The 14,938-nt window shown below is 40.5% G+C and overlaps 1 protein-coding gene across 3 annotated transcripts; it reads left to right on the top strand.

Annotated features, from left to right (window-relative positions):
• Positions 1–15: 15 nt before the first annotated feature.
• BCL2L12 (BCL2 like 12) lies at positions 16–14,688 on the top strand. 3 transcript variants are annotated; one of them, XM_025163323.2, is made up of 7 exons: positions 16–153; positions 5,001–5,224; positions 5,989–6,356; positions 8,745–8,906; positions 9,582–9,688; positions 12,762–13,013; positions 13,791–14,688. In XM_025163323.2, exons 2-7 carry the CDS (start codon positions 5,070–5,072, stop codon positions 13,836–13,838), a joined length of 1,092 nt encoding a protein of 363 aa, XP_025019091.1. In that variant the 5' UTR covers positions 16–153; positions 5,001–5,069; the 3' UTR covers positions 13,839–14,688. The 3 variants fall into 3 exon arrangements, with proteins under 3 accessions (XP_025019091.1, XP_007423159.1, XP_007423160.1); XM_007423097.4 differs by lacking the exon at positions 16–153 and adding an exon at positions 3,770–3,851 and having other exon boundaries at positions 13,791–14,687; XM_007423098.4 differs by lacking the exon at positions 16–153 and adding an exon at positions 3,996–4,223.
• The last annotated feature ends 250 nt before the right edge of the window (positions 14,689–14,938 follow it).

Genomic DNA, 14,938 nt, shown 5'->3' with positions numbered 1-14,938 from the left:
CAGGGGTAGACCCGGGGACGAGCGCAGCTCTCAGCGCTAACCCGTGCGCTTCCAGGGGAGGAGGAGGAGGAGTTGTGCAATTCCGCCTCCATTTAACCACAACAGAAGATGCTGATTTGACGGACTCGCCTGTATCCACCCAGCTGAGGGCAAGTGCGTGGATTTCACGTGCATTTCTTGAAGCAGCCTCCGTGGTGACGTTCGCTCTTCAGCCGTGGGATGTGCTTTATTGGGCCTCTGGGTTGCTTTTCAGAACAAGGAAAATGCATCAGGAATTAAAGTTCTGCTTCCTGATAAGTACCCCTTGAACGTTCTAGGAATAGAATCGTTCAGAGAAGGTTCTAAAACTACACCAGATTGAGCTTTTAGACTTCTTTGATTCTCATGGATTCTATTATACAATTATGCAATTGCAGTTACAAACTGTATTTTGTCTTAGAACAGATTTACATCAAACAACAGCAGTAACAGACATCTACATAATTTGATACATGTATATTACAGTGAGCCTGACCTGTCTTACAGTGGCAGTCTCGTTGCAAGCTTTGCGGTTCAGGTGTCTAGCTACTGGCAGATAATTTACATATCATTCATCTGAATGCACAGGAAAATTTTAATTAAGGGAAGGAGCTTCTTGTGTCTCAAATCAGAGTAAAATTCACAGTATAAAAGAATACGTTCAATAGGTTAGATTTCACTTGTCCCACCTGGGCATAAACTTTGTAATATTGGTGTTTTATTAAATCTACCTTTTAAAATTGCTCAGACTAATGTAATTTATATTATTTATATATTAACATAATTTATATTACATCACATAACTGAGAGGAACTTACGCAGTTATTGCTAATGGGTGGTTTAAAATGGTAATAAATCAATAGACTTAAAAAAAACAAGATTTTTGTTGGTGTGTCTGGAATAGATGGAATGTAGCTCGCCTCTGCATTTTATTGGGGGAAGATGTTTAGAATGGGAGGGTTAATGTAAAATAGTATATGTTATGGCTCTCTCAAAAATCAGTAGTCTCTTCCCTATTCTAAAATGGGTAACTTCTGATCAGGATTGATTGTCATAGGCCAAAGTAAGAAGGACAAGTGATTGGGGAAGGATTTATTCATACTCCTTCCGTTGCTTTAGAGTAGTTCCCATTATTGCTAAAATTGGTGATTTGGTTTCTTACTACTGTATATACACAAAAACTATACTATAGGCTCTAAAAACTATTAAGTATAATTCAACACTGGGTGATTTTTAGGATGGCCAAGGGCTGCCCTTAACATTTTGAGGAAACTGAGGGCTGCCTGAAAATGGATCTGCATCGTATGTGGGAGTAGAGGTAGGTCTGGGGGAAAGTTTGGGGATTTTCTATATGTTTTAACTCTTCTGGGTCTATTTTAGGGCCTACAGTATGGTTTTCATTTGTTTTCTATGTTAGAATGGCAGGAAACTGCCTTCAATTTTCAGCACTCATGGTCAGTAGGTATTCCTACACTTGAGGCGGGAATTCCTTGCCACTCTGTAGCTTCAGGGCGCCCATCCTAATATTGCTTAAAAACAACAGCCACCCAAATTCCTCTTTTCCTATGCATGACACGACTGCTCACTTTCACAAGAGCAGAACCATGGAATTGGGAGTCCAATCCCCTGACTGGAGCAGGAAGCATATTCAATGGATGGCTGCCTCACTTCTGCTTCAACCCACACAGTGAAAGGGAGCTCATAACACTTCTGGCTAACTGGTTCCAGTGTTGAGCTGTTTTCACTATTACACAATTTTTCTGGCAATCTGGCTTCCTGCAACTTAAATCCGTTATTCTGTGTGCTGCTCCCTAGAACAATACAGTACAGAGATCTTGACTTTCTGTGGGACATCTTTTAAGGTATTTGAAGAATGCTATCATATTCCTTCTCAGATTTCTCAAGCGGAACATTCCCAGCTCTTTCCATCTTTTTTTTTCATAAGACTTTGTTTCTGACCATTCTTCTTGCTTTTCTCTGGACTGATTATATTCTTTCCGAATCCTCCTTGAGGTGTGGTGCACAGAACTGAACACAGTACTCAAGGTGGGATTTAACTGCATCATTGGCCCCTACAAAAATGTATGGCCCCTGTCCACCAAAGTTTGTCCTCATTTTATTCAGTGACAACTAAATTTACTCTCATTCATAAGGTATTTTGTCAAACACATTCTGATAATGCAAGAATACAATGTCAACAGGTTAATTCCCTTGCTGATTCCTTCCAAGATCTGTATTTCTATAGACCTGATTCTCTACCAATATACCCTAGATAAAGTTTAAATTGCATGTAATTGCCAATATTCCCTTCCACTCGCTCATAATTTTTCTCTAAATTGTGTTAAATCTTATATCAACTCAGCTGAAGCTGCTGTGGTGTCACACTTTTCAGATGCCTCCACTGAATCAATATCCAGCACTTCCTCAATCACCTTGAATATGCCTTAATTCTTATTGAAAATTTTAAAAATATTACATTATTGGATATGATCCTCTATGATTTTGAAGTCTTATTTTGCACCTCAGCCCAGCTTATGTCTAGATAAACTTAAAATGGAATGTGGTGATGGCTACCAACTTTAAAAGATATCAAAGGGCATTGGACAAATACAAATGCCACAAGGCCCTGGAGACTTGGCTTTGTCCCTGAGCCTGGAGCCCTGAGTGTGTGACTTTCTCGGCTGCTATATGTTTTATATTTTTTGTATACAGTATGTTTTTATCATTTTTAATATTGTTAGCCACCCAGAGTCATATGTTTCAGATGGGCAGCCATAAAAGTCTATGAAATAAATAAGCAAACAAATAAATGGTTACATAAAATAGTTCCAGGATCTAAAGAAGTACCCCTGTGACTAACCCTACACTAGGAAACAGGAATTGCCTGGGCTTGGGCTTGGGCTTGGTGCCATACTGTGGAAATGGAATTCATACTATAGTTCTTATAGGGAGAATCCTATGCTGCTCCAATCCTACGTAGCTAATGGACTGACATCATTCAGAACGGCATACCCCATCTTTTAAAAAATTGGTTTTCTATACTGCAGTCCAGAAATATTTCTCCTTCCCATCCTTTGAAAACAGCTGGTGGGTGAGGGTGTGATACGACTGTTTGTATCTTTTATGATAGTCATTAGCGTTGGCCAAAGGCCAGAGACCAGGGCTAGATTCAGAATAAATCCCAGCTAGGCCTTAAATTCCTTGGGTGGCCTTGTTAGTCAGGTTGTATACCCTACCTCATGTTTCTTATAATGCAAAATATTATCAGAGGGGAGCCAAAGAACCCCCTCCCTTCTTACAGGAAAACAGGTTGAAAATTAGTGAATATATTATTTTGAAGTATGTCTAAAATACCCTTCTATTACACATTCCACATCCTTCCAATCTCAGTTAAGAGAAGGCATCTTTTCTCTCGTCCCACGTCAGCCATTGCATTTAATCAGCAGGCCCTGTCCGACAGACGTCTTCAGGGCACTTCTTCCTGATGGTGGATTTTAAAATATTTTCCCTGATCCCTTCATTCTAAACGTTCTAGCTGATTCCACCTTCGGCCAGTACAGTGGCGATTCATTTCCTAAGGGGCAGTCAGTGGGGGGTGGGGGGGACTGATCGCTGGGATGCAGCGCAGATGCCTGCATGCCCCCTTGGGCGCAGCCAAGCGGGAGGGCCGCACACCCCGCCGCCGCCGTCTGACCCGCCGCACCTCCTCTCGCGGAAGACGGGGGAACGAAACTGCAACTTAAGCCGCGGAGAGCGATGGGCGCATGCGCAGACCAGTAGGGCAAACTTCAGGAGAAACTTTCCCGAAGGAGCTGAAGAACATTTCAGGCTGAGTAGGTGGACTTTTTTTTTTCCCCGCTCTAGTAGTTGTGGGTTAAATCTGTTCTCCTGGGAAGGGTGACGGTTTGGGGATCGCAGTCCATCCTGAAATGGATTCCTTTATTCCAGAGTAGAGTGGGGAGGAGCAAAGGATGGGAAAAGAGATTCGGGCCGGGAAAAGGCGATGAATGAACCGCGGGAGAAGAGGCGAGAAATGCAGGTTTCAGCTTGTCGGCTCTTCGTAGAAATCCCGCCGTACTCGTTGCGGTTTGTCTAGAGGTTGCGTCTAAAGTTGAACTTCAGTCTGAGACTGAAACTGACAAGTTGGGGGATCTGAGAGTCACAATCGAAAGGTCTGAGAAGAAAACACAATTCCGGGTGCTGTAGTAAGTGTGATTTATTGCTGCCGGTTTGAGAGAGTAGGGATGATGTTGGAAGGGTTGAATTGTGAAGGAAGCTTTAGGAAACAGATGGAAGAGACAGAAGGAGAGATGCTCTCATTGGCTAGAGCGGTGTTTCTGAACCTTGGCAACTTTAAGATACAGGTATGGGGACTTTAACTCCCAGAATTCCCCAGCCAGCATGCTGGTTGGGAAATTCTGGAAGTTAAAGTCCACATATCTTAAGGAGGCCCAGGTCCAAATCTCCACTTGACCACAAAGTTGAGTGGCTGATATCAGCTCTCAGTGTAGTCTACTTCCCACAAAAGCTGTGAAGATAAAATCAGGCAAAGCCATGTAGCCCAATTTGCCTACCTCGGAGAAAACATGTGAAATAAAATTCTGAAAGAAGAATGTCATATTTGGAGCTAGGAAGGATTTTTTCTACTAGCTCTACTGAAAGTGACCAAGAGCGTTGTTAGCCGAGGGTTGTTTTTTTTTTTTTTTTGCATGACAGTGATCTTAGCATGATTTGATTCTGGATTGCACAGGATGGGTGAATAGATAGGTTTGTCTTTGAGCAGGCAGCTGAATGAGATTCTAGCAAATCCAGGAGGGAAGGGGAATGTGACTGAAAGACCCTGGCATGTTAAGAGCCAAGGGTGTGTGAAGAACCGTCCCAGAAATGGTGAGGAAGCAGGTGCAAAGGATGATGGGAAAAGAAGACAGTTGGCAGAAGAGAAGGCTAATATTCTCTGTGGTTTGTTTCCTTTTTCCTTCCAGGGGTGATGGTAGATGTAAGAAGAAAGGACTCTTCTCCTGCGTTGAGGTGCCTTGCATTGCTCCAAGCTCATGGCTGGCAGCCCGGTGCCCCCTAGGAGGCAGGTGGTTGAGGAGACACGGCTGGTGTTGGAAGCATTCCTGCAAGGGGCACTAAGCAGCGGAGAGAAAGGGGCTCCAGGTCATATAGGCCGTGGCTACCATGACCCCCAAAGTTACATGTCCAGGTAATGGTTTAGCAGTTGAAGATTTGGCTTACCTGCAAAGGAAAGAAATAAATAGAGCAGTGTTTCTGCTGGCTGGGGAATTCTGGGAGTTGAAGTCCACACATCGTCAAGCTGCCAAGGTTGAGAAATGCTGAAATAGAGAGTGGGATTTGGGCAGGAATCCAACAATCTGTAGATTGCAAGGGCCTCTACAATGTTGAAACTTGGAATCTTGGCTTGGATTCTGTAGGATAAATCTTCGGCCTAATAGAAAGGCTTCTGATTTTAAGTAGAAGGTTAGGGGGCTGAGAGACCAGAAGCTTAAATAATTTGGCCAGAGGTGCAATGAAATTCAGGATTTTTTTCTAAAGACACTTCTTTTAGTGTCAGTGTTAGTGACACTTCTTTTGCCCTCAGAGGTGAAACAGGCACCAATCTGAGATTGATTTTCTCCAGAAAGTCTCTACTGTTACCATATCCATCCTTTTAATATGCCAGCTAAGGCTCCCCCCCCCCAGATAATTCTTTAATCTTCCTGGCATCATTATTTAAATAATTTTGCCAACCCTTTGCTGCATGTGTTGCTCTGCTGATTCTCACAAACAATTGTATCGCTTTCAATTTCATGAAGTCAAATGGCTTGGCTATTCTGAGACACCTCTTAGGCTGGTAGAGTGATTGAAGAAAAACACGCAAATAAAAATGATAAAAATCAACCAAGGAGGTTGGGGAGTAGAGCAACGGATCACGGTTCCCATTTTCAGTGTGTTTTCTTCTGTCGGCAGGTCCCCAGTGGAACATGCTCTGGAATGTCCTGCCTGCAGCCCTGCCCATGAGGAAAGTAACTCCACAGAAGGGAAAAAACATGGCTTTCGCACCAGCATTAAGCACCTGTTGCAGAAGCGGTCCAACTCTCGAGGGCCCTCTGACAGTCTGCCCTCCTCTGGGGACTCCTTAAAGAAGTCTAAGCCAGGGGCCGAAGGGGCCCACCGGAAGCGCCCCTTCTACAAGAGCCTCCTGAAGAAGAAGGGGGCTGCCTCAGCAGAGATAGCTGACCCTGTTGCTCACCCCCAGCGCCCTGACTCTTTGCCTCTTGTCACCTGCTATTGTAGAAAGCAGGCAGCTGAGCCAGAAGAGGTCCAGATAGCAGGCAGTATGAAGCTTTGCTACTTGCTCCATTTTCTGGTTGCTTCTTTATTGTGGTGCTCAAGCCTTGCTTGGATGGGTGGGTGGGTGGAAATATATCTTGGCTTTTTGGAGGAAGAATGAGATAAAGTTATGTTTTATCTTGCCAACATTCACTTTGAACAAAGATTTGAGTCTGGGTGTCTCCAAGGTGATTGCTGTGGTCATTATACCACATGAGGCTGTATCCACTTATTTTCATGTTATATTTTCTGCTTTCCTGAAGCAATGGGAACTCCCTGGCTCCCAGGCAGGATGCAGCCCTCAGGATCTTCTTATTAGCCCACTCAGACTAAGGTAGAACCCCTCTCACTTTCCATAACCTATCTTAAGGCCAGGTCAGATTATTCCATATCTCTCTGTGCATACCCAAAGATTGCCTCATTCTCTGTGCCCAGAGGAACAAGGAGTGGCCTGTTCAGCAAATCATTGACTCCCCCAAATGGTGACTTCAGAAAGGCTCTTAGGAGATAGCTTTGGAAGCAATTTCCCCATTGCCATTATGAGGGATCCCATTGATTGCTAGGCCATAATTATGTTTGCTAATTGACTCCATGAACCTTTATTTTAAAAAACAAAATGCTGACCTGCCTTTGGAAAAAAAGAGCTTAAGGACATTTTTCATGGTACCCCCTTAGCTAGACAGATTATAGGTTGTGTGGTTGGGGTCAACTGAAATTAGGCAACAGCTAATCAACAGAATTTTAAGAGCATGATATCCTTCAATTTTTCCACAGAAAAATACAGAAAAAAGAAATTTAAGCCTTTGAATTGGCTTAAGAATATAACATCTCCCCCCTACAACCCTAACATTTGAAGTGTTCTGCCCCACACACACTCCCCATAACCCAGCTAGTAAAATGAAAAAATAGATAAAATGTGCAACCCCCAGCAGTCCAAAAATATTTAAAATGCCCAATCCTTGTTTTAAATCAAGATTGGATAGGTGCTAACTAAATAAGTATATCTCAGGAGATCTTGCAAGAAATTCTGCAAGAAATTCAGTCTATAGATTAAGAACAAAAACAAATTGATTTACTTCCTAAATTAGGCCACTGAGATGGAAAACATACAGTATTTCTATGTGGAAGAACTGTTTACTTAATGCTGGTACTAAAATAAATTCTTGGATTGAGGAAGTTATACTTAGGGAATCTTACCCCTCAGTTCCAAGTGTACCCTTTCTACCTCTACCTCCTACTGTTTTCCTGGTGAAGCTCATATGGAGCAGTAGAAGTAGTAATATTTCAACAGGCAAACCTGAAGTCATTCAAAAATTCCAGAACATTGAATTTCCCCTTGACAATATTCATTTAAGTTGCCTTTTCTAACCATCAGATCCCCAAAGTGATAGCCATAACATAAAAATAACCTTCCCACTCCAATATTAAAATCACTCCCCACCTTAAATAACACTTTCCTAATATTATATCCCTCATTCAGGACAGAGTGATCCTTTGTTCAGATACAAAATTATTTATTCATTTATTAGATTTATAGCGCAGCTTTCTTCAGGAGCTCAAGACAATATATAAGCACTCCTTCTTCCCATATTTCCCCACAACAACAGTGCCCTGAAATAGGTTGGGCCGAGAGAGAATGATTGGTCCAAAGTCACCCAGTGAGCTTCTGTGGTTAAGGTGAACCTGAACTGAACCTTTCCACTGCCAGTCCAACTCCTTAAAAAAAGCAATGCTTTTGCACAACACTTGTTTATATAACGAAAAAGGTAGGCTTGCCTTCGTTTGCATGCTATTCTACATCAGAGATCTAATTCTTATGGTATTTGTAACAAGTACATTCAAAACTGTTTGAAACACTTTACCTCCTCTAATGCCCACAGAGAATAATATTTCCACTGATTGTGCCATCAGTAATAAACTAGTAAAGAGATTTGTCTTCCTTTTGTTTTTGCCTATTCTGTATAGTTTGCAAATCCTTCCCCAAATATAACTTGGTCATTTGACAGATAATCAGGTTACCATAGCCTCAGCAGATGGCAGCACGTATTGGCTTTGCTGATCTCAAAAAGCTAAGTGGGATCAGACCTAGTTAGCTCTTAAATGGTAGACTATCAGGACATTCCCAGTAAAATGGGAAGGAAAAGGAAAAAAAAAATCCCAGAAGAAGGCAATAGCAAAACATTTCCATATTGCTCCTATCAAAACTATACAGACTTGTCCAGGTATTCACTAAGAGTTGGGCTTGATTTGAGGGAACTTTTACCTTTATCATGTTATTAGTACTGTATTCACCCTTTAATGTTTTGGTGTCCATCGTGTTTCTGTATCCTTTTGATACAGGATTTGGCTTTTTTGTGCCCCTTGCTTTAATAACTTTCTATTCTTTATTACAGATGGTGAAGCTGAGGGTGCTGAGTTTTATACTTTGGTGGCCCAGAAATTAGATTACTTTGTGAAACAACAACAGTGGGTCACCCCTGCAGCAGCAAAAAGCTCACCTTCTCCCACAGATCTGAACACTACAATTCCTGCAGACACAATCTCTGGCAACTCAGGTACTGAATTTATTTTCTTGTGCATTTAAGCTGCCTCGTCCAAAAAGCCTGGGTTTATAACAGTGATAAGACAGAAATCCCTTCCTGATCCCTATACTGTACATCTCAGCATTTCCTATATTGTCATCTTTCAGTTTTGTTGAGACTTTAATTCGCAAAAGTTAGAGCCAGCTTTTGGCCAATACATATGGAAGGCATCAGATCGGGGAAGTATGTTGGGGGAAATACATGTGGAATCGTGTGGAAAGAAGGATGACTCTGAATTTAAAACAGTCTCGCCACCTGAAAAACAAAGCTTAGATGAAAAAGTTCATCTGCTTCTTTTACAACAATCTTAGCAAAAATTTTAAATTAAAAAATTAATTTAATCTAATTTAATTTATGTAAATTATTCGGGGGAAAAAACTAGTCTTCCTTTCAAGCATAAGTATCCACAGGAGGATAGGGATGAAATTAAGACAAGTACATCTTGATATCATCACAAAATGATATGACTGACATATTTCCATCAAACATTATGCAACTCAGAGACGTTACATAATCATATCATTTGTGCAATGATATCACAGGACACGTGCCATCATTTTGACATCGGTGTGGCTTAAAACTGATGACTGTTTTTGCAGGGAAATACTGTATTATATTTTGGAATCACAATAATATTTTTTTGCTCAGCTGCCTTGGAAAAGCTGCCAGGAGAATCGGATGAGAAACAGAAAGAGCAAATCCTTCAGAAGCTGGTTGCCCTTCTCGAAGAGCAGGCTGCTATCTTTAATAAAAAGGTATACGTGCAACGAAGAGTTGCCACATGGAGTGCTGACATTCAGACTGACAGACAGAGCCAGGCACGGGGTGATATGTGGCTGCTGCTGAGTGTATTTAGTTTATGTTGGGGTGCTTTGCCAAGTATATTTCTTCATTTTTTTCTGTATATGTTTTATAAATCTTGGGTTTTCCCCAAGTCTTCTAATAAGCCCCTATTGTCTTTGATGTTTCTGTTTTGGCTACATAAGGTTCCACACTCAAATAATTTGTTTTGTGTGAGACAAAAAATTAACACATGTAAACAAATTGCATAGCTGAATTTCCCCACTTGCTGTTCTCTGTTTTGTGATCTATTGAACATACTTTTAATTAGGTATGTGAAGGATTTCTTTTTGTCATATTTTAGGCAAAGATATCTATTGGGGCTGTACAATTATTCAGATTTGATTTGGAAGAGATGTTTCAGAATGTGTAGGAGTCTGAATGCAGCATGTGTCTGCAACTCATTGAAGCACTCCTGGAAACAGACACAGCTACTTTATTGAGTCTCAGACTTCATGCATTCTTACATGTTCCAAAGCATTTTTTTTCTTAATCAAATCTGAATAATTGCACAACCCTAATAGTTATCTAGGGATAAGCCACACTGAATACAGTAGAATTTACTATAGTTGCATTACACAGATCTTTTTTTCCCACTGCTGTCTTTCTAAATGCTAATCTGTTTTTAAACAAACAATCTTCCGTTATCTAGCTGAACATAGCCATGTTAATTTACTTGTTCATTTAATATATTTTTGACTGCTTTTCAAGACTGCAGTCTTCTCAAGATGGGAAAATAAAAATGTAATTCAAGTCAATTATAAAATTGATAAAAAAATAAATGTTAAGAGTGAAATAGTTAAAAGAACAGTACATATAAAACTTCAAAAAGAACAACAGCATTTGTGATAAAAAGCAGCAATTATCATAAAAATCTTTCCATTAAAGTAGCTTATTTCTAGTGCAGGGCAACCTCTAGGAAGGCTGCATGTCTAGAATCCACAGTGGCAAAATCAGATTTATTTGATCAGAAGTAGCATATCATTTCTTATAACTTTATCGTGGAGGTAAATAAATACAGTTTAAAAATCTTGCTGCCTTCACATGAAAATTATGAATGTCCACTTCTACTGATGTTCTCTTATCTCTCTTATCAGTAGTCTTTCCTCTGGTCATGTGGTGCCTTAGGGTAGGAGTGGCTTTCTTATAATCTGTTTCTCAGTTACTCGGAGGATCAGGTATTTATAAATACTTTAAAACTTTATTTAACAAAACAGGTAGCATGGGTATAAGTGGTTTCAGTTTAAAGGACCAGAACATCATGCTTATTTATAGATTGATTCTTTTTCACAGTGTCTACCAGTGCTTCTCTTCATATACTGTATACTTCTCCTCTAACTTCCTTTGCCTTCTTTGTCAGTTTTCTCCTGTCCACTGATTACTCCCGTATCTGCCCCTCACTGCTTCTCTCCTCATATTGCCCTCTGTCCCACCTTCCTTATAAAGAAGTGCCCAGTTAAGTGTTTACTTGCCTTCACTCAAGCAACAATTTAACATTTCATTACACCCACAAACTTTGTAATTCTTAATAATGACCAGCAAATGGGGCACTTGAACTGATGTTCTCAGTCTTCTTGGGTTTGTGCAAGAGACTCTATTTTTATGTAGCCTTTTCTCATCATTTTTGATAGTTGCATTATTTCCAGCAAAGGACTATAGAGGCAACTGATTCATGATTGTATCAATATTGGCTTTATGGACCTTTGCTGCAGATAATGCAAATCAGAAGTTGCAAGTCCCTTAGGAATACTCCAGTATTCAAAGCTTTTAGGTAAAAAGTTACTAGAATAGAATTACATATGCAAAACAAGTGTTTATAATTTTTGTGGCGTTGATCATCTAGGTAATTGTGGAATCTTATATTTTCTTCATGTCACCAAAAACAAATGTCTTCATATAAATAAAGATTCCCCAAACTTAGTCTGATTCGTTCTGGGATGAATAACTGCCCGAGAACGTCTATATATCAGCTGAATTCTGCTATGCTATAAAGCAAAATATAACTGAAAATAGTGGGATTTATTGTATGTGCGCTGCACTTTTTTTTTCTTTCCACTGATATGCTCAGGTTTTTTTTTTAATTTTTGGCACTATATTTTCCTATTCTGCAAGGAAAAAGTATGTCAGTCAAAGAAAAACAATATTTCCACTCGCTGACTAGACTGAATCTTTTACATGATGAATCTTTGTTAAATACTTATCAATTAATGACTGTGCTGCTGAGTTCCATAGGGCTTCTGAGGAACAGCTTCCAAATGAAAGAAGAGTGGTACAGTAGAGTCTCGTTTAACCGACCTTCGCTTATCCGACATTCCGTCTTATCCGACGCCCCTAAAAAAAACACAACACGCATAAATCGGCAACGAGAAAAGTGTGCCGCTTGTTTGCGAGCGTGAGTGTACTTTCTTGTTGTTCCTGACGGTGGCGCTGCAGCGCAAACATCGATTGCAACAGGCGCAGCGGATCGGATTTTTTTTTTTTAATCGCACTCAATCGTTACTGTGTGTTATCCGACATTTTCGATATCCGACGTTCTGCCGGCCCGTTTATGTCGGATAAGCGAGACTCTACTGTAGTAGAATGTTAGGGTAAGACATTGTGTAATCCCACCCCAGGCATCTTAAGCAGATAGCTGTCCAGCCTTTATTTTTGTACCTCTACCAAAGGAGAACCTAAGTCAAAAGTCTCTATTGTCAAATCATTCAATAAGAAAATGTTTCCTATTGTTTCTCCTAAATCTGTTTCTTTGCAATTGACACTCATTCTATTCCTGTTCTGTCTGCGAAGGAAGATAAGTGTGTTTCATCTTTGAGGCAACAACATTTCACATATCTGAATACTGCTATTAGGTTTCCCCTCAGCCCTCCAAGTCAGAAGTTCATTATCTGGGGCACAGTGGATCATCTCAGTTTAATTGCAGTTGTCCCTTAAAAGGCTTCCCCTAACATTTGAACTCTTGCCATCCATCTCCTTTTCTTCCATTGGCAGATTGAAGCTGACCCACTGCTCCGCAATACTATCTCCCGCCTCTCCTACCGCAGCTTTACTCACCTGGCTGAAGCCTTCACATCACGTACCCCACCTGGTGTCTCTAGCCCTCAGCTAGCCAAGCTGGCCCTCACCATGGAGCTCACAAGGAAAGTGGCTGGCATCAACAGCCACACAGTACATACTGTTATGGGCTATAGTTTGCAGTATATGGATATGTTCATACCTTGGCTGCAGCAGCAAGGTGGCTGGGTACGTGGAGAAACATGTAGTCCCCGGGGGTTTACTTATGCTAGGCCAGATAACAGGACCCCAAAATCCTGATGTTTTGCTCAAAATTTAATCAAGATGACTTCAGGCTCTGATTAAATACTTTGGGAGAAAAAAGCCATCTCTTCTGTAAATGGTGTGCTTTTTAGCTTATAAAATTGGAATAAGACACCCTATTTAGCTGAAGAGTTACATATCAGCTAAAAGCTGCAGCTCAGAGTTCATAGAGCACCACAAGTGTAGCTTAGTTCTATAGTAGAAGGGAACCTTGTGTGAGATGGGTGGCTATATAAATATGCTAAATAAATAAATAAACCTATATTCTGTGGACAGTGGACAGGAACTTGTGTTCTCTGTCTCTCCAGTAGCAACTATAATCAAGTTGCTGGATGGCAGCTAGTAAACTACTTTTTCTACAAAAAAAGAGAGGAAAAATGTTCGATGTCATAATTAGAGAATTACTACAGGGCTATTTTTTTGTGACCAGGGGACTGCATTTTAATATTTTTGGTCTCCCAGGGGAATAACAGTGATATAATAGCATTGCTGCAAGTATGCAGGGCCATTTTTTTGCCTCCTAAAACCAGAGGGTTTCCCCCTCTATCTGTCACAATTCTGTTTGCTGTTCAGAATTGGAGCATGACACAATGGAAGTAGTTATAAAGCCTCTAGGTGGGTGGGTGGGAAGGAAGGAAGGAAATTAGTTTAATGGTGCAATGGAAATGGCTGTCATTTATAACAACATGTTTTTCTTTATAGGAGAGCATTGTAGCCCAGGAGGAAATATTTGACTTGCAACTCGACTAAACAACCGTCCCTGCACCAGCGGCAATGCTCTTACAATGAATCTTGTTTGCAGAAAACTGAGTGCTGGGTAGAGCTGCTAGCATTTAAAAGTCTCTGTGGAAAGTCCCATTGTCTTTTTCCAGCAAAGTTAAATCCAAAGAAATAGTTTTTGTTTTAGTACCTGTGACTGGAACTAACTCTGAGATGCTAAGAATCTGCAGAAACCAATTCTAAACTTCTTTGCTTGGAGTTAATTGCAAAAATTGACCACAGTACGCCAACTTTTCTTGCCAACTGTTCCTGCAAAAATGTGAAGTAGTTACTCCCTCATGAACCTGCTAGATGTCAAAATATTTCTGAAAGGCCATTATTCAGAGCTGCCTGCCATCAGAGACAAGAAAAGTGATGGGGAAGCCTCCCTTCTTTAAGAAAGTGGGAGCCTCCCTTCTTTAAGAAAGCCCTGCTGAGGAAGGCGTGCTGCTTTTCTTCTTTTCACACAAGGTGAAGATCTTTGTTTCCTCAAATTTTACACTTGAGGATAAATAAATACTCTCAATCTTATTTTATCCCCGTTTTAAGATGCGACACCTGTCTTGTAATTAATTGTCTTTGTGGTTGTGCCTTTGTTCTGAATTTTTTTGCTCTGAGAAACTTTGGAATTTCATAACAAAAAAAATGTATGAAGATAATTCCTATGCAAAGCTGACTTGCAGGAGAGTCTTGTTAATTCCAGTGGGACTATCTTTTAAACAAATGTGGGGAGAAGAGAAATCAATGTAACAAACTCAGGGATATGGGAGTGTGTTGGTTCAACAACAGCTTCCCTGAAGCACTGAATATTGCCCTGTGGTTTTTTTTTTAAATAAATTTTTAAAGATTCTTACATTTTGGTGTCAAATACGTCTGTCTCTTTTCTTTGGGCGACCCTATTCTAATTACTTGATGGCACATAATCAATCGATCAGTTCTCCTTTGGTTGTGCCGGTTTGGAAGTCCAACATAGCTTTAGTGCACCATGTTGCAGAAGAACAGCTTGACTGATACATCAAATGATTTAAAACTCGTGCGACCTTTGGAGATAAACGTATATTCGTTCGTAACAAAGTGAGCTGTTCTCCTCA

Source organism: Python bivittatus, unplaced genomic scaffold, assembly GCF_059951505.1.
Source record: "Python bivittatus isolate LINGU-HERP-01145 unplaced genomic scaffold, Pbiv_v1 ctg000410_np1212, whole genome shotgun sequence".
Classification (NCBI taxonomy): Eukaryota; Metazoa; Chordata; class Lepidosauria; order Squamata; family Pythonidae; genus Python; species Python bivittatus.
Note: the sequence above shows the minus strand (reverse complement) of the source record. Positions and strands in the feature narration are given on the sequence as shown.

What these genes read in the sequence shown, in the direction of transcription:
- BCL2L12 (XM_025163323.2), top strand. Translation starts at nt 5,070, where the DNA reads ATGGCTGGCAGCCCGGTGCCCCCTAGGAGGCAGGTGGTTGAGGAGACA. An exon ending in CCCCAAAGTTACATGTCCAG is followed by an intron (nt 5,225 to 5,988) that starts GTAATGGTTTAG and finishes TTCTGTCGGCAG; the next exon opens with GTCCCCAGTGGAACATGCTC. An exon ending in CACAATCTCTGGCAACTCAG is followed by an intron (nt 8,907 to 9,581) that starts GTACTGAATTTA and finishes TTTTTTGCTCAG; the next exon opens with CTGCCTTGGAAAAGCTGCCA.